The sequence below is a fragment of the Nothobranchius furzeri genome, chromosome 18 (genome assembly GCF_043380555.1).
Source record: "Nothobranchius furzeri strain GRZ-AD chromosome 18, NfurGRZ-RIMD1, whole genome shotgun sequence".
In the NCBI taxonomy this organism is placed as follows: domain Eukaryota; kingdom Metazoa; phylum Chordata; class Actinopteri; order Cyprinodontiformes; family Nothobranchiidae; genus Nothobranchius; species Nothobranchius furzeri.
This window is the reverse complement of record NC_091758.1, coordinates 31,159,640-31,178,670: the sequence shown is the minus strand read 5'-3', so window position 1 is coordinate 31,178,670 and position 19,031 is coordinate 31,159,640. Positions and strand designations below refer to the sequence as shown.

At 42.5% G+C, this 19,031-nt stretch overlaps 2 protein-coding genes across 2 annotated transcripts in view; one reads left to right on the top strand and one right to left on the bottom strand.

Annotated features, from left to right (window-relative positions):
• Positions 1 to 2,492: 2,492 nt before the first annotated feature.
• On the bottom strand, positions 2,493 to 6,988 carry six4a (SIX homeobox 4a). Its single transcript, XM_015970039.3, has 3 exons — positions 6,117 to 6,988; positions 4,016 to 4,698; positions 2,493 to 3,327 (listed from the first exon to the last, which is right to left on the bottom strand). Exons 1-3 carry the CDS (start codon positions 6,848 to 6,850, stop codon positions 2,714 to 2,716), a joined length of 2,031 nt encoding a protein of 676 aa, XP_015825525.3. The 5' UTR covers positions 6,851 to 6,988; the 3' UTR covers positions 2,493 to 2,713.
• Positions 6,989 to 7,918: 930 nt separating this feature from the next.
• The window catches only part of mnat1 (MNAT1 component of CDK activating kinase), a 35,138-nt gene continuing 24,025 nt past the window's right edge, over positions 7,919 to 19,031 (top strand). The window contains exons 1-6 of the mRNA XM_015970043.3: positions 7,919 to 8,125; positions 15,049 to 15,201; positions 15,488 to 15,561; positions 17,025 to 17,128; positions 17,225 to 17,365; positions 18,122 to 18,253. Of these exons, the coding sequence (XP_015825529.3) occupies positions 8,037 to 8,125; positions 15,049 to 15,201; positions 15,488 to 15,561; positions 17,025 to 17,128; positions 17,225 to 17,365; positions 18,122 to 18,253 (693 nt within the window). The 5' untranslated portion in view covers positions 7,919 to 8,036. The remainder of the gene's footprint in view (positions 8,126 to 15,048; positions 15,202 to 15,487; positions 15,562 to 17,024; positions 17,129 to 17,224; positions 17,366 to 18,121; positions 18,254 to 19,031) is intronic.

Genomic DNA, 19,031 nt, shown 5'->3' with positions numbered 1-19,031 from the left:
TCAGTGTTTTTAATAAGGCCAGAGTTCTGGGGGAGTTCCTCCTCTTCCAGCACACTTTGGTGTTTTTCAGTCACATTTAACTTTATTCACTTGTTGGAATTATTCCAATAGAAGGAAATACCATGCAGTAGTCGTGCTCTTTCTAACACACACAAAAGTGGAATTTGGAGTTTTCCCCGGCCCCCCCTCCCCGTGAGAGCCAAAAAACCTGTGGGCTCTTGCTGCAAATGGGATATTGTTCTGGGCTCCAACAAAGCTGTTTTCACCCTCTTCAATATTACAGGAGGAGTCACCCGATACCCGACAATCAACTAATCCACTGCCCATGGCGACGAGGTCACCTGTGCACAGGTAACTTTATCCCAGTCGCCTGCCTTTCCCGTAAGACTCTGACATTTTTGTTCTTCCCTCTTTCTTTGTGCCTCAACAGTGAGCACAGACAAGCAGCTTCTGTTTATTTGGGTCATGGGTTAGATCACATAAAAGTCCAGTCCGCTGTGGAGACAGACTTCAACTAAAATCCCCTGCCTATGCCCACTGAGCCGTCAGGGATGGAAATTCACAAATGTACAGAGAATTCCCTGAAATCTTTTTTTTTCTTTTTGAGTGAGCGATAGCCCCTCGGGTTGGCTTGTCCCAAACGCTTGGGGGGGGGGGGGCTTTGGCCTGCATGCGTTTAAGGGGGGGAAGAAAAACCCTTTTTGGATTGGACTGAACTGTGGTGAGCTTTCAGACCCCCCACCCAAAAGGAGCTTTACTTCTGGAAATCTCATTGCTGTTTATTTGAATTACAGGGGCTGAGATGAGAAAAGGAGGCCTAATGAACTCCAGGTTGTCGGACATGTGCAAACGATCACCGCAGGTTTGCTGAAAGCTGCAGCAGACTCGCTGGATTACAGCGTCCAGCCCCCCCCCCCCCCCCCCTAACAATCTGACTTACATGGGACTTTTAAATCTGGGAAGAGAGACATGTGCTTTTTGTCTGTTGTAAATTCCTGACGGGAATACTGCATCACTAAAAACTGTGTTGTTTTCGCTCTTCTTAAAAGCTAAATCTGTGACTCGGAATGAAAAATAGTCTGCTTTGCATTTTTATAAATATAAACTTTTATTGCAGTACACAGATTTAGAAAAATACATTCACATAATTTCAGATAACAAACGTATAATTCAAACTAAGATAAAATAAAATAAAAAAAACTTTTTGCTTGTAATTCTTTTGGTTTATTACATTAAAGCACTGAGGAAACTTTCACTGAAAGGTCCACTCACACATGATGGATGCATGTGATGGTTGACATGTGCTATTATGGGATGACATGAAGATGTTGGGCTCCTGAAAAGCTCAGACTGCTTTGACAAATGGGATTTGAGCTTTTTTTTACGTGTGTGTGTGTGTGTGTGTGTGTGTGTGTGTGTGTGTGTGTGTGTGTGTGTGTGTGTGTGTGAGACACCAAACGAATGCAGAGGCGACGGCGGTGAATCTCTGAAGTTGCTTTCTGATCATTGATGCCCCAACTTTTATTGTTGCCCACACAACAAATGTAAAAGGCACTTGTGTTCAAAATGCTGTGAGGCCATGAAAAACCGAGGAATATCGTGTTTAGATGTGGGCGTGTACACGCATCCCTTCTGGTCGTGTTGAAACTGTTTCCCTTCATTTTATGAACACTTGAAATATCTAAATTCCAGTTTTGTTTTTGAGAAATATTCATGATCTCCAACATTTGGCGGTGAAAATGAAACCTCCGGTATCCTCCCGTCAGGCGCAGCTTCATCAACGAGTCACAATGAAAGACACAAGTGATGAGTGTTTCTGCCTCTGCCACACAGGGGACCTGGAATAGGAGCCATCGCTGCAGTAGCGTTCTCTGTTTGGGTTTGTCACGCATGACAAACCTTTTCAACGTGGAGGTTGTGTTTGAAACATCGTAATGTCATCGTGGTAGTGCAAATGCCAAAACAGACCAATGCCGTTGAGAGTTTTTAGTAGCAGAAAGGCACATTCTTCTTCACTCTCTTCCAACATTCAAGATTCCTAATTTATTTTTATATGATAAAAAGCACAAAAAGCAGCATTTTGCAGGGACTTGAGAGGTGTTGAGAGGCTAAAGTGCTTATACTGAAGGACACTTTTTAGTTTTCTTCCCCTAAACCTTGTGTTTTTGTTTACTATTCCTCTGCTATCCTTCAGTAAAGCTTTTTAACTGACTCCTTCCATAGAGGCTCTCTCCCTCTTCCCCCTCCAGAATGACCTTTTTGGTTTGACCCAGATGACGCATTTAGTTTGGAGGAACATCCCGGTCACGTGACTCCAGACATTCCAGCACCTGCTTCTGCAGATCAAATCCTCTCAACAGGAAGTAGCAGGTGTTGGCTATAAAAATGCACATTAAAACAAGGCTCAAACGCGGACAGCCACTACTTCTGTTGGTTAGCGAGTCGACTTGTGTTGTCTCACAAACGAGGGCTTCTTTAAAAACGATCACAGGTTTTTTTAAACATAATTTCACAATTAACTGATCAAGCCCACCGACGGGGGTCCTCTCTGACCAGAGTGCATCACAAACAAAGTCAAACAAAGTAAATAATTTAAAGGAAATTATTGGCTAAAAAAAACACGCGCGCGCACACACACACACACACAAAAGAGTATAAAATGTTCATGGTATCACTGCTCAGGTGAGCGTGAGTGCTTCAGGGAGGTTTGAGGCTAGAGGTCGGACATGTCCTCATCCATCTGCACTGTCTGTAGTTTGGCTAGCTCCTTCCCCTCTGCAGCCTCCATCTCGCTGCACATCGCTCGCACCATTTCATTCATGCCCCCCGACCCCGAGCCGTCACCTTTGTCCCGTGTGAGGCTCAGGTAGTCACTGTTCATGCCAGGCCCCATCAGGTGTGATGACTGGGCCCCACTGGGGACCTCGTGGGTACCGAGGTACTCCGTGGGATGGAGGTGGGGGCTGTCAAGGTCTGTTTGAGCCATCAGTGGGGCGCTGTTAGCGAGGGTGGTGTAGACTTCAGACTCGGTGCTGGACGAGCTGACAGCGGTGACCTCGGTGGTGGAAGCGGGTCCGCGGCTGGGGGAAATGTCCTCGGAGTTGGGATCAGTGTAGCTGATCTGACCGTTGGGGTCCATGTGGAGCCCGTGGTGGTACGTGGAGTAAACCCCGCCCTCCAGGGGCTCCTTCTTGATATGCGTCTGGCCGTTGTTCATGCTGTAGAGGACTGTGCTGTGGTGCAGAGGCGTCATGGTCAGCTTGTCTTGCTGCTGGAATGAGTCATCACCGGAGGAACTCACTGCTACATTATTCAGAGACATGTTGCCTGTGGAAACACAACAGATCAATATATTAGTTTGACTAGCTGAGCCTTTCCTAAACTCTTGCTGTTTCTTCTACAAAAGATCCTGGCCTCTGAGTGTCTGATGCATGTCCCATGCAGCGGGACTCACAGACACGCTGCAGACTTTCTTTCTTCTCATATTCTGGTCTCAATTCTCTGTTTTATGTCAAAGTAAGTGCTTATTCCCATGTGAATGCATTTCTTAGCCGCTGAAACATATTGCTCTGTAGATCAAGAGTGTATTGATGATGAGTGATGGTGACTTCAGGACTTTCTTCTTCTCGGGGGCTTCTAAAAGGACCACCACTTCTATAAATATGTACACGTGTGTGTTCCTTCACTATGTGCAGCTTCTCAGATAAACTAACGAAGCAGCTCAGATGGATTGGGTGTGAGGAGAACAGACTTGTTGACAAACCGCTAAAGACGGGCAGCATAACAGGCATTGTTAACCCTAACCATAACCGGTACGCAAATAAAATAGCATCTGATTAAGGGCAGAACCGTAGAGCTTAGATTTTGATCTAAGAATGGATTAAAATGTTTATCTTAAGTACTTCATCATGGCAAATTTGAAGCTAAATAAAAGTGATAAAGTCTTTGAATTTGATTGCATCACTGTTTGTATTTAAACTTATTTTAGAGTTGTTTCATGAGTCCCTGAACCCACCTTGTCGCGTAATTGTTGAGGAAGATGATGCAGAGGAAAGCTGCAGGGGAGGAAGACCTGTGTCGTTGCTGAGTAATGAGCTGCCATCATTGTCAGAGACCCCCCCAGGTACCTGGACCAGGCTGTAGCCTCCCACCTGCAGAGTGCCCGATGGTGAGCTGAAGGTGAGGACGGACGAGCCCCCATTCTGGGTATGAACCCCCTCTAGCTTCACCTCAGCCCCATTCACGCACCCGCTGTACGAGGTGTACTGCAAGGTGGAGTCCTCGGCACCGCCCAGTCCTTTCTCCTGTTCAGCCTGCATCTGCAACTCTGCCCCGGAGCCCCCCAGCAGTACCCCACCAGGTGTCCTCAAAGGGTTGTACGTCAGGGGCTGGATTGCCAAATTGTTGAAGAGGATGTTTCCTGGTGAGTGGAGATAGGACGAGCCACCGTTGTGAAACATGGTGGTGGAAGCGTTACTGGTCACCAGGCTCCCATTGTAGAGGCCGCTGCTGGATCCGGTGGACATCTTAATGTCCCCAATCTGCTGGATGACGACCCCACTGTCCAGAGGTCCTGTTTGAACTGGGATGCTTCCGTGTGTTATGACTCCATCTGAAGAGTTGGAGAGAGGACGAGGAGACAGCTCCTCTTGGCCTTTACTGGACTCGTCCTCTGTGCTGTGGTTCCCATCAGATTCACTGGAAAGACAAAACACTGATAAAGCCTCTGAAAGTAGGAAAACAAAAATTAACTCAATAAATCAAATATCAAAACCGTCTCCACATTTTCTCCAAGTGTTATACCTCTTTAAAGAATAAAAGCATATTTGTTTTATGTCAATTTGCCTTTGGAGCAGCCAAAGTCACATTTGTTCCTCAGCTTTTAGAAAACAGGCTGGAGGGCAGGGGGCACTCATGAAGAGCTGACAACAACCAGTCAACAACCTTGTGACCATTTGGCACAATAAATTCTGGCGTGACAAAATGCCAGCAGAACAAATGGTTCAGGGGTGAATTTGTGCTGCTTTTAAACGTCAAACTGAAAGTTTAAATTCGGTTTTTAAAAAGAAATTTATCTAACAGGTTGTAATTTATTTTTGTCTTCATAAAGATGGATTAAAACAGCTGCTTTCACACACACACACACACACACACACACACACACACACACACACACACACACACACACACACACACACACACACACACACACACACACACACACACACACACACACACACACACACACATTCCTTCTCGAAAATAATATGAAAAGCAAGAAAAAAATCCACATAAATATTTTTTTAATTAAATGATATATTTCTATCAGTTCTAAATAATGCCATAACAGCCCGTACGTGTGTGTGTGTGTGTGTGTGTGTGTGTGTGTGTGTGTGTGTGTGTGTGTGTGTGTGTGTGTGTGTGTGTGTGTGTGTGTGTGTGTGTGTGAAGGAGACAGAGGGGTCACCTCCACCAGGTGTGCGTCATCTTTGTTCACACAGAGAGGAACATGAAAGAACAGCCTTCACATCTCTGAGTGAGGATCATGAAATAAAGCCCAGGAGCTGCTGAAGCTCTGAGATCCTTTGGTTCAAAAGGGAAAAATATATTCATGAAAATGATTTATGGTCTGAAAAAACGCACGTGCGCGCTCGTGGACAATTAGAGGGAAGAACAAAAAAAGGTTACGTCTCCTTTTAAGCTCTTCATTAAAGTTTTTCTCTCCTGGGTTTTGGAGGCACTGGGTGATTTTGTTGTCTATGGTTTCCATGACTCTTCGCTCCGCTTCGCTTGAAACCAGATCTGAATGGCAGCTGCTTCATATTTCAAAACATTAAAAACGTGCTGCTGAGTCTCTTTTTGGGTTTCATAACAACAAACGCATAATAAAATGTTTTAAAATCCTTCTCCAAATGATTTTGAGCAGGATTATTATAAAACACGGTCGAGAGGATGACGCACAAAGCGGCATCGTTTTATTTTTAAATAAAAAGTTTCAAGTTAATTCAGAATATTTTTGTGCAACTTTTGCGCGCAAAATATTTTGGATAACATAAAAAAGAGAGGCTCGAATTAGAAAGTCCGCAGGGTGTGTGTGTCCTCTTTTGTTCTCTCACCTTTTAGATTGCGCTTCCGACGGGTTTCTGTCCCTCTGCCTCCTGTTTTTGAACCAGTTGCTGACCTGGGTCAAGGAGAGTCCTGTTATCTTTGCGAGATTTCTTTTCTCGGCAGGAGATGGGTACCTATTCTGATTATAGAGATCCTTCAGCGCGTTTCGTGACCTCTCCTTGAAACAATAAACAGTCTCCTCGCCGTCCCAGATAGTCCTGGGGAGAGGGTACTTTCTCCGGATCCGATACTTATCCACGGCGCCCAGGGGTCTCCCCCGCGCCTTCTCTGCCTCGGTGTACCGGGCTTTGTACCACAAATCTTGCAGAAAGGCGTGGTTAGACGGGCTGAAGTTGTGGTTCTCCAAAATACTGTAGAGCTCCTGGTACCGAGCCTGGTGGAAAGCAACGAGGGCTTGCGCTTTGAGGATGCTTTCGTTGCCGCGTAGCAGGTCGCTCTGGGGCAGGGACCACAGGAACCTCGCCAGACGGTCCACGTTACCTCCCTGCTGTAACGCTTCGCAGACGCACGCCACTTGCTCGGGGGAGAAAGCCAGAGAGGAAGCGGCGCTCACCAGCAGCTCCGTGCGCACCGCGTCAGCGCTGGGAGTCGTGCGCTCCATGGACAGCTCAGCCGCGTCCAGCGCCACAAGCTTGATGCACTCCCGCGTATCCACCTCCTTCACATTTTCCCTCTTGATGTCATTTGGTATTATGACCTCTCCGGCTGAAGAAGAAGACATTTTTTTTTGTTCAAGCCTTCCCTGGTAGAGTCACTCCTCCCAGCTCGATCAGGTTACCTCCTCGCCATGCGAACGCGATCGGATATCTGACAGCAGCTGTAAGTAGATATCTCTCTCCACTTTTCCTCCCAACGTGACTTTTACTCTGCGGGGACTGGAGCTGGAGGGAGACACACTGGGGTCTATCTGCATGAGAGCCACGCTATTGGCCGCTGAGGGCCCCACGGGGGAGGAGCGACTCTTATGCGAATGTTTGCTGTCAGTCATGGAACTTCCAGTAGGCTTTATTCCCGGAGCTCACCTGTGCAAGGTGAGTGCTTTCGGGATCGTGGGAACGGGAAATTATTTTCGTCTCTCTAAGTGGTTTCCAACGCACGTAAGGGGTTTTATCCCTACAGGAGAGAAATTGTCTTGGGTGTTTTATTGTCTCAGTCCGAAAACACCCTCGGTTCATCTGAGAGGAAGAATAAAAACATCTCATTTATGCTAAATCAGAACATTTTACGCACGCGGAGGGCATGCTGCTTCAAGTTTCAAAAAACAAGTTTTATGAAGTCGTTTTATAATGGAATCAAAAGTCACTCTCCTGCAGGAACTCTTAATGATATGCAACACCCGCCCTCCATTTATTCAATTAGGAAGCTCCAATTCAGTATTTTTGATGATAATTTAACATTCAAATCAATTGCTGTCCAAACTGTCAACTTTTTTTAATTTATATCCCAATGTAACAAATAGGTCTAGAATAAAGTGTGAAAATTCCTTATTATAAACAAAATATTCATAAAAATATTAAAATCATGATCACTATCAGAATCCCTTTTGCATGTATTAGAAATAAAAAAAATCAGTTAGTTTAGTTTCAGTCCATTTTATCACTATTTTCATTAAACAGATGCCACTCAAAGAGAAGATAATGTACATTTCCATTCGCAAAATGCATGGAAGTTGTTTTTACATTTCATTTTTACCTGGAACATGTGAACATATGTCCTAATATGTTTATTATGTGTCTCCTTCTGGAACACAATTGCGACAATGAAATAGGAACCATTCTTAGTAAAGACGTTTCCGGTCGGACCGTACTCAGTGTAACGCAGTTGTTCGTTGCTCTAATGTGTCAGGAGAGCATTTAGCTGTTGATTTCTTCTGTTTAAACGTGTAAATTTGTGTGTTTGAGGCAGAAATGGATGACCAGGGGTGTCCGAGGTGCAAAACAACTAAATACAGGAATCCGTCGCTGAAGTTGATGGTGAACGTCTGCGGACACACGCTGTAAGTATCAGTTTTCAGCTAAACAGCGAAATATTCAAGCTAATTTCCCCAAAACAAGAGGCAGCAGCCCGGTTTTAATCTGCATAAAACGCCACAGGATGACTATAAGCAACTACTGGTTTGTAAATTAGGAGCTAACGCTTTAAAACAGTCAAACTGTCATGTCCTCTTAACATTACACAGCTGCGTGCATCATTTTTATCATAAACAACACATTTTAAAACAACTAAAACTGTAAAAAGTCACTTATACTTAAGCCAGACCTCATATATAGAGAGCAAAGTTGAATATAAGTGAAGCAAATCAGAAAAATCTAAATTTAAATCGAATTTAGTCAACAAAAACATTTAATGTATTGTAAAGTGAAGTGAAATCAAAGTAAAGGAAAGAAGAGGAGTGTAATGGTTTTTGTGGTCTGAGAGGACGTCTGGGTGAGCTGCTGCATAAGCTGAGTCTAGGTTTGAATTTGCATCACAGAATATCTGAAAGATATTTTACTGGTGTGTGTAGTTAGATGCATGTTTGGAAACTGGCTACATGCCAGATAATAAAGGGTCTGTCATCAAAATATATAAAGCTCAAGCGTTGTATGTTTGCATGGTGTTTATTTGTTCATGTCATCATACAGATGATATAAAACTCATAATAGTGATTTTCTAAAGGTTCAAATTAAGTCTGATACTCACATGATTTTCATTAACTTGTTAAAGTTTTACTAATTTGTCTCTCTGTGCTAAATTGAATTATTATTTCCCTGTAAATAATGTTTTAGTTGATCATTTGATCACAAGCTGGAATTAGTTGCTCTCTGTTCTATTCTGATGTTGCATAAACTGTTTAACAACACAACCATAAAACATTGGTTTAGTGTTTTTATATGTGTATGAAGGGAAAAGTCAACACAACTGCAGAGATGTCATCTTTTGATTAAATTAAAGGAACATGTCTTCCTTGAGGTGGCAACCTGATGAAGGTGAATTTTTGCAACCCTTTCTGTGCATTGACCGCCACGTCGGGAAGTGGTCGTGCTTTGTCATCAGGTCAGCAGGTTCATTACCTCTGTTTGGACGCACACTGAAAATTAAAATGATTCTGCAGTGAAGCAGTTTGGAGCGATGTCCTCCTCTCTTGGGTCACCTTGGATTTGGTCCTGCAAGCCAGTGTGAGGCAAAATTTATGCAACACTTTGAAACCTCCGTTCCTTTAAACTCACACGTTGTTCCCTTCTTTTATAACTTTTGAGCTATTAAGGCATCTGCTGTTGATGGAGAATGTCTCAATTCAATTCAAAAATACTTTATTAATCCCAGAGGGAAATTGATTAATCTTGGGATTTGTGGCTTCATTTGAGGGATTATTTCAGCTTTTCCAATGTTAATCAGCTGCTCCCGATTATAAACCAGCTTGTTGCCATGGTTACGCATCATAACAAATGCTCAAAAAGTGAAAAAATAGCAGTAAAAATCCTCTAAGCTTCACAGCACCAGAAACAGAAAAGTGAAATGTCCAAAAAATACAGTTTTTCTTGAGAAACTAGAAGAAAAAAAAATGTCCAAAAAAAGGCTAAACTTACATATAGTCAACAGAGCTACTCCAACATGCAGTCACCCAGAGCAGCGCAGTTCCGGATTCGATTCCAAAAGTATTGATCCGCTTTAATTTTAGAACAAGTTATAGAATTGTACGTTTATAACTCATATTTCAGATTCAAATGAGCCGACCGGGAAGAGGAGACCTAGGCTCCTTATTGTAGTGAAGTAGGAAGTACAGATAGTGGCTTTAAAAATTAGTGAAGTAAAAGTAAAAAGTAGACCTGAAGAAAATAAGTAAAGTACAAATAAAGAAAGCTTTACATATTATATTATATTCAATAACTTAATTACTTTTTAAAAGATTTATTTTTGTTTGCATTTTAAATTCTGTCATCCTGTCCCTCTAAACGCGATTTAACATAAAAGGAGCCATCATCAGGTGTACCTCTTATGCATAATAATGATCGGATCACAGACCAGATGTTTGATGACGTAGAAATATATTTAATAAAAAGATATCAGCACTTAAAGAAGATGATACGATCCTCTTCAGACAAATAACAAACCGTTTGACATCAAATAAATTTCTCTTTGGTCTTGATGCTCATATAGCAGTAAAGGTTATAAATATAAACAGAGATTTCAGTTTTCCTGGTAGTGTTTAATCAAAGAGCAATGTGACAAAAACTAAGTTACTTAGAAGTTAAATATGTACATAAAGATAACCTGCAGTTGAGCCTCTTGAATTTTCTGTTTGCTAAATCAAGCCAAATGACTCTTCTATTAGCTGATGGATTCATTTTTAAATGTAAACAAGTCAAAATAGTTTGTTCACTTAATGTTATTAAAGTTATAACTTATTCACTGATGAAAAAGTGGCATTTATTTATATTTCTGTCAAACTGGTGCAGAAATAAAGATCAGTCCCTTCTCCAGACACAACTACTGTACACGGCAGATAGCATGTAGGTCTAGTTATAGAAACGTACGTTTATAACTCATATTTCAGATTCAAATGAGTTTTATCTTGACTGTTTATCTGTAATCTGACCTGCTTAAGGGGTTGTTGTTTATTTTGTTTTTTCCCAGCAGGTGTACTTTATATAAATGATAAAACCAGTTTACGTTCAGGGATGTTAAAGTCTCCCAGTAAAGCACAGGAAACACTTCAGATAAATCTGAAAGTCTAAACATGTCAGATGTTGGGCTGGGTTGTTTGTGGGTAGTTTTATTACCTGCTAGAGCTGCTCTCTGGAAGACTAAAGTCAGCAAACACAGAGACCGCAGAGAAAAGGTCCTACTCACTCGAGATGGAACGTTAACTGAAGTCTGAAAGCATTAAAGCATTTTAAATGATGCACCTGAGCTGTAACTATGGTAACGCAAGATTCCATAGCTTTACCATAGTGACAGTCTATCATAGGTGACAGACAGCGCTCCATAGGGAGCCTAAGTCACGCCCATCTACTTCCGGATGACGGGTCCCCAGAAAAACAAAAAAATGAATGCAAGTCAACGGGGCTAAAGACGCTATTTTCTAATTCTGCTTGTTATGTGCCATGGATTTCACATGTGATGTCTGTGAAGATGCATTTTAATACGAAGAATGCGCTTATTTTCAACGTTTTACACATTTTTCGTCGTTTTTCGACGGTTTACATTTTTAAATGTAAACAAGTCAAAATAGTTTGTTCACTTAATGTTATTAAAGTTATAATTTATTCACTGATGAAAAAGTGGCATTTATTTATATTTCTGTCAAACTGGTGCAGAAATAAAAATCAGTCCCTTCTCCAGACACCACTACTGTACACGGCAGATAGCATGTACTGTAGGTCTAGTAAAGGAGGTTGGTTCTCCTGATATATTGGGACTGATGGTGGCACAGGGCGCTAATCACAAGAAATATAACTTTTTCAAAGGTGTAGAACACTGGAAAAACATATTTAAAAAATATTTTTTCTGAATATAATCGGTCACTGTGAGTTTTTCATGCAGGCTGAACATGAAAACAGTCTCCTACACCCATCTCCTGCATTAGTTTCTGATAGAAAATAGACAGTGGAACACAAGAATTTGAAAATCAGAGTCAGAAGGGTTTTATTGCCAGATGTGAGAGAACTCACAACATTAGGAAATTGCTGCAGTACTTGGTACAAGAAAAAATTAATGATAAGCAAAAATCCTGACAGATCCATGTCACACACACACACACACACACACACACACATTCATGGACTCACCCAACTTGACTTGCGACGGGGAATGCTGTTGTTTTTTTTAAATGTCCAGAAAACTGCGGAGAACGTCTCAGCTAGTAGAAGCTAACAGTTAGCATTAGCAACTCCACCACACAGCAGAACTCTTCCAGGCTTGTGTTATTTGTGGATTTAAAACTTCAACGTTGCAGAGTCGGTAGTAGAGTAGCGTTGCATTATCCATTCAGAGACGAGATGACCAAATATCAGGAAATATGACTCCAAATCCTGTCGTCTGAAGCTTAGCTGTGATGTGGCTCACTTCTAGTCACATCACAGCTAAGCACTGAATATGCGTTTCAGTTGCAAAATATGATTTGAATTCATCATTCTTTCCTTGATGAGTTTTATTTGTAGCTAATATTTTCATACATTTTGCGGTAGTTTTTAGTAGGAATGAATGCCTGTAAGTCGTACTCTGGGGTTAAAAAAGCTCTGGTGTGCCTGTTTCAGGAACTAGAAATGAGCCGGATCAGAGCTGAGCTTCAGGCGGCAGGATTTGGACTCTTATCTCCTGATATTCGAACATCTTACCTCTGATTGGATAACTGCAACACAACTCAACCACTGATTATTTTTGCAACGTTGATGTTTTATCTCCACTAATAACACAAGCCTGGACAGAGTTTCTGCTGTGTGGTGGGGTTGCTAATGCTAACTATTAACTTCTGCTAGCCGAGACGCTCTCTGCTGTTTTCTGGACGCTAAACCAACAACAGCCGTCCTCATCGTGAGCTAACATGGGTGAGTCCATGAATGTTAAGTGACCGTGTGACGTTGATCTGTCAGGCTTTATACTGTCTATTTTCTATCACAAGCTAATGCAGGAGATAGATGTAGGATACTATTTTCATGTTCAGACTGCATGAAAAGCTCAGAGTAAGCAATTATAATAAAACATAATCATTAAAAATGTGTTTTTTTAGTGAAGTTGACCTTTAAAGCCATATGTAAGCCCTCATGTTGTGTTTAGCTCTGAGCTGATAAACAGTGACGGTATGTTTTTCTATCCAGCTTCTCTGTGCATCTATATTTAAACTCCACAACAGCATAATCTGGATGGCTGTTCCCTTAGGCCAGAAGTTTTTTCTTTATTAATTTTGTAGGGTGGCACCAGAACCAGGCCCATTGGTGTTTGAGAGCAAAGCTCAGGTGGGACTTTAGGAATCGTACACAGTCGATTCTCCTCAGTAAACAAAAAAAGTCCTAAATTATCTGTTTAGTTTAACACGCATCAGTAAAACTCAAATTCTATTCCAGAGCTGCTTCTCACTTCCTTGTAGAGGCGAGATTCAGGCCGTGTCACCAAGGGGTGTGTTGTGTTGGTGGCAGATTGTCTTTGCTGAGCCAGAACCCTGTTTACCTTCCTATTAGCACCCCCCCCCCCCCCCCCCCCCCCCGGCCTGCTGACAGCTGCAGATAGAGAGATAGGAGCCTGGAGCTCTGAGTGGGACAGGTGAGAAAGGGAGGAGTCAGAAGCACTCACTCAGCAACAACTGCCTTGGGACACAGAGATGGCAAGCTGTTAGTCCTCCCCCTGTTCACTTAAATGCCTCCTCTGTATGTGAACTAGAGTCGCAACAGCAATAAGTTCCTGTGTCCCTCTTTGATTAGAAACCCCAACCAACCGTCAGAAGGATGGAAAATGGACTCTAAAAGTCTCCTCCCTCTGTTTCAGATGGTCCCCCTCTCTGCTCTACAGTTACACAGTATTTGCCCTTTAGAGAGTTCTGTTGTGTGGTCCATTTATGGGGCAGGGGGCAAGCTACGCCCCACTCCTTACCCTGTGTTGATGAATGGTCTCTTTGTGGGCCTGTGGAAACAAGCCGAATCCCTCCATCTACCTCCATATGGCGAGGCCTATAGATCTCTGGTAGCCCGAGGCCACAGCGAACATCTGCCTCTTCCAGGGCGCACTTGAGCGGGGGCTCCTCACACTCTGAGACAACAACTGGACACCGCACATGTTTCTGTCATTCATCTTTCATTTTCTGTATCGCTGCTTCTTCATAGCCACGCTGAGCTGATATGTGATCAGCTTCATGTTGTGTCAGAGCGGGCGCTTGGCGTCGGACTTGGCCGGTCGGGTTTGTTTCACCCTGATTGGAGGCGTTAGGTGTAAACAGTCAAATCCGGTGTCTCTGCAGTTTCTTCTTCAGCTCTTTTGCTGATGGAGTGAAATGTTTTTCTGCCTGACTTTCTCATTATTGTTCTGTTCCTGGGCAACTTTTTCTCCCGGATCCTGTCGGTTTGGGAAAGAAGTGAGTCAGTCGTACCATCAGCTGCAAAATCTGCCTTTTCCCTTCAACTTGGCTCAATTTAGCGCCGTTAGAAAACCAGATGTTCATTTTTTGTGAAGGTGGTCATGAGCTGGATGGTGGATTCTCGTGGAAATAAAGCTCCACGGAGACTTAATTAAAAGACAGCACTGCGCAAACGTTTATCCAGGCCCCTTCTCCCCATCAGGGGACACAAAGGGACATTCCCATTGTTTGTGGTGTCCACTCCTCACTGGAGTTTGACTGATGGGTAAACGCCTACCTGGGTAAAGGTGTGATTGATGGCTGAACTCAGGGCTGTGCCCTCAGGAAGGAACGCTGAGCGGTGGAGTTTGTGTCGATGGTCCATGAGGTTCCAGTTCAGGGCTTGACCTGTGGTTCCCCGTCGTGTTTTTAAACCTCCTGTGTTAGACACTAATCAGGAACTCCATTAAACAGAAATTTTGCCATTATTTACCCGATAGAAACAGCTCATCACGATAAGACCTCTCTATAAGTAATTAAACATGCAGTTTTTTCCCAAATGATGCAAGAAGTAGTCCTTTCTTTAAGCGCATCACGAGTGACTGAGCAGGATTTTTTCTCATGTTGCGACATGGCGAAATAGTTGAGGTTTGTTGCAATAATAAAGCAAATGTTTCTCCAGTGCAGACAGACACTCAGCTGATGGGGTGTTGGACTAATTTCCTCTGGTCGGAGAGTGCGAGGCAGCCTAATCGACATTCCGATTGCTGTTCCAGCCATCTCGCAGCACTCAGAGGGAATATTCTTATGCCTCATTATCACTTAATGTGCCTGATGAGGCGACCACAAGCGCTGATTGACTGAAATTTTATTTTTGTTGCTACGCACAGATGCGAGAACTGCGTGGAGATGCTGTTCGCGCGCGGCTCGGGCAACTGCTTGCAATGCGACACGCCCCTGAGGAAGAGCAACTTTCGCGTGCAGCTCTTCGAGGACGCAGCCATCGACAAGGAGGTGGAGATCCGCAAGAAGGTGATGAAAATGTGAGTGAGGGTCAGGGGTGTGGTTCTGTGTGTTTGTCATGCCTCCTCCCACTTCTTAAGCTGCCTTTGTCCTTCTCATTACTGTTTGTTTTGTAGACAATGAGTCTCCCCGGGGGAGAAGGCTCTTTCTCTGCCAGGTTTTTACTTCGCAAACCCCTCCCTGCCATCTTTCTCTCCATCTCATCCGTTCTTTTATAGCCTCTTAATTGACATCTAATGTGTGTATTAGTCATGCTGCAGAGATGGTCTCATCAGGTTTTACTATTTAAATCTGGTTTCTCTGCAGATACAACAAGAGAGAATTTGACTTTCCAAGCCTGAGAGAATACAACGATTACCTGGAGCAAGTGGAGGATATAGGTAGGAGCACCAGGTGGAATTCTTCTGAAAGCTTCAAGTGTGGGTGGACATGGTGTGGCCTGTCAAATGTTAATCAGGTCCTGTTAATTAGCACCTTGAGGGGAAAACAGTCCATCCTAAGAAGCTCACACCAAAATGAAATGGGAATAAAAGTATTTTTCAAATAAATAAATCAGGTTTTTATGCAATCTTGTGTCAAAGATTCAAACACACTCTCAGATTTAAATAATCTAACAAGCCACAATGTCCTCTAACTGTTTAAAATGGTTCTGATCAATAGTTTATGAGACTTTATGATGATTTTTTTCAACTTTGTCAGCTTTTCTATCTACTTTCAATCTTAATTGATAATAATAATAATAATAAAAATAATAATTATTATTATTAGCCTGTATCCTTGTAAATAACAAATGAGAGATGCACCTTCCTTGTGCCAGCTTTTAGCTAATCGATAATCACAGATCCACCTTGTTGGAGCTAATTTATTTTTTTTATGTGTCAAACTGTAAATCTTTGGGTTTTGATCACTTTTTGGGATTGATTAATATCTTTAATGTGACAGTCAAAGTGCTTAAATCAAATTTAAATTGTGTTTTTTTTTTGCTAATTTGCTTGTTCATAGAGTTTAGGTGCCTTAAGGACCAACTGAATGATCAGGGGTCAGAGTTCAGTGGCTTCACAAGCAAAATGAGGAAGTATTCATCTGTAAATGTTCAGCGACTTGAATAGAAACGAGTCGTCTTCGCAAATGCACAAATATCATCATCCAGAGTCTTCATCCAAACTTCAAATGAAACGTTACAAAATTAAGAAAATCTACAAAGCGAAATAAAACTGTAGGATGACTTGACCTATTTGCACAAGTCTTTAAAATAATTTTTTTAAGTTCCAAAATGTCATGTTTGAAAAACATTTTAAGTATGTAAATTTTGTATATAGAGCACTTATCACAGACATAGAATCACAAAGTGCTTCACATAAATCAAAACAAAGTCATGAAATCATAATGATCTCAAAACAGAAATAGATTAACATCAGAAAAAATAAAATAATAAAATTATTAAATTTCATAAACAAATGAGATTAAAAATTGCAGTTCAGAATAAGAAAATAAAAGGTTTAGGTAAAAGCAGTTTTAAATGAAAGGGTCTTTAGACTGTCACTGCTGCGTAAGGATAAAGGAAGATCATCAAGCCTTTTGAAACAAAGTTAAGTTTTTCTTTTTTAAAAACTAATTTCAGGTCATTGATGTCATTAAAATTCTCAGCAAACCAAAAGAAAAATTAGAAATATTTTCCAGCTGGGTTAAGATGTGACTAATGCATCAAATCCTCAGACATGAAAAGTAAGATAGATGTTTTAATCAGTGTTATTATTTAATCTGCAGAAACACTAGAGTGAATCTGGTGCTTCACTGAAGCTTCCGTTTGGTTTTGATGCATTTTTGTCTTTGTCGCGTTCAGTGTACAACCTGACCAACAACACTGATGTGGAGAACACCAAGCTGAGGATGGAGCATTACCAGAAAGAAAACAGAGACATCATCCAGAGAAATAAGGCCAAGCTCGTATGTTAATTACATTTAAGCTCTAAAATGCGTCCAACAGAATGCACACGAGTGCTGTAGAGTCCCCCTAAGTTCCTGTTTCTTTCTCCTCTTCAGACGCGCGAGCAGGAGGAGCTGGAGGAGCTCCTGCTTCTGGAACAGCAGAGCAGCGAGCAGAGGAGGCTGGAGGTGCTGCAGGAGGAGCAGAGGCAGCTGCAGGCCAAGAGAAAGAGCAAACAGGCTCTGCTGGATGAACTGGTGAGAAGCACATGTGTACACATATTTACATAGGATGACATGTCTGGAGATGCAAAACACCACCACAGAGGAGGTCCCGTCATCATAGGTAGTGTGTGTCTGATGCACACACTTCAGCTCTCTCCATCAGCCTGAGGCTTCGTGGCTGTGTGGTCATTAAGAGCTTATTAGCAGTCATTGTGCTGTGGGCCACATTGTTCTGCTCTGTGATTCCAGAGCCTTTTTGGCACCATTGTTTTGAGCCGAGGGCTTTGGAAGTTATTGTTCCTGCAGAGCGGCCCGCTGAAGGACCATCACAGATAGCAGGCTAAGCTGTGTGTTTGTTTGTTTAAGGCACAGGGCCTGTTTGTTGGCAGATGGGATCAGCTCTTACCTCCCTGTGAGGGAAACTTCTGACACCCACGACCGTCTGCACACACAACATTCATTCACACATTTTTCCATACTAGCTTGTCACTCTTGACTTGTTCACTTTTTCCACGTTTCTTATGTGCTTAGGGATCACTCCTGACCTTGACTTGGGTAGAGGTGAAGGTGGTTTAGAAGCAACCTTTCATGCCCTTCTAGGATTTTGTTAATAAAGCTTGCGTCAGGTGGGTGACGGCTTGCCTAAAAGCACGATTTGCTGATGGTTATCTAGCAACAGCGATGAATGATTGGCAGGAGCTGCCGTCTGTGTACTCCTCTGAGAAAAAACTTCTTAATGAAGGTCTTTGACGTGCTTTTAATTCTCTTGAATTCCTGTTGTTTCTCCAGGAGAAGTCTCAGGTTCCCGCCAAACTCTTACTTGCCCAACACAAGGTTCGTGCTGCCCAGCTGGAGACTGAGATCGAGCAGCAAAAACAGAACGTCAAACCTACCAGTATATTTTCAACCGGCATCCAAATAGTGAGTATTCATTTATTTGTTCATGGGTTGCTTTTATGATTTCTGTAGGTTTTATGATAAAAACCGGATGATCCTAATCTTCTAATCTCATCCTAAGAGAGCTTGTAGGTTATTTATGTGTCTGTGTGCTTTTGCTTGATGTGATAACAGTTTAATGTTTTATTGATTGATTGATTGAATGATTTGTTTGTTTGTGTGTTTGTTTGTTTATAAATGTGCTGTGGTCTCTAGTATGAAAAAGCTGGTGCTCCAGTTTCAGGAAGTAGGAGTGGAGGAATGGCTGGTGGAAAAATTCATATGCAAACCTCTCGCCTCTGATTGGCTAACAGAGCCTTTGTTTGGTCTTCTTGCAACCTTGATGTTTTATATCTCTGCAAATAACACAAGCCTGAATGTGTTCCGCCATGTTGTGGAGTTGCTAACGCTAACGGTTAGCTTCTACTAGCCGAGACACGCTCAGCTCTCCTGGCTGCAAAATCTATGCAGCCCTTCACAGTCGCAAGCCAAGGTGGATGAGTCCATGAATGCTAACTTACTCCGTGACGAGGAAGAGTCTGGCTTTTTCGGACCCGATTGATTCCCTTCTATTAGCTTTCTGTGGCTAATGCAGGCGTATGGGGCAGAAGAATATTTAGCTCAGAGTTACCAGTTGTACTTCTGCATCTCTACTGCAGGAGTTCTGGAAATTTTTAGGATGGTGGCGAATACGCTGGCGTGGTCCTCTCAGCCGTTGGGCCTCCATACTCAACTGGCCCGTTCAGGACTTTGCTAAGACGTC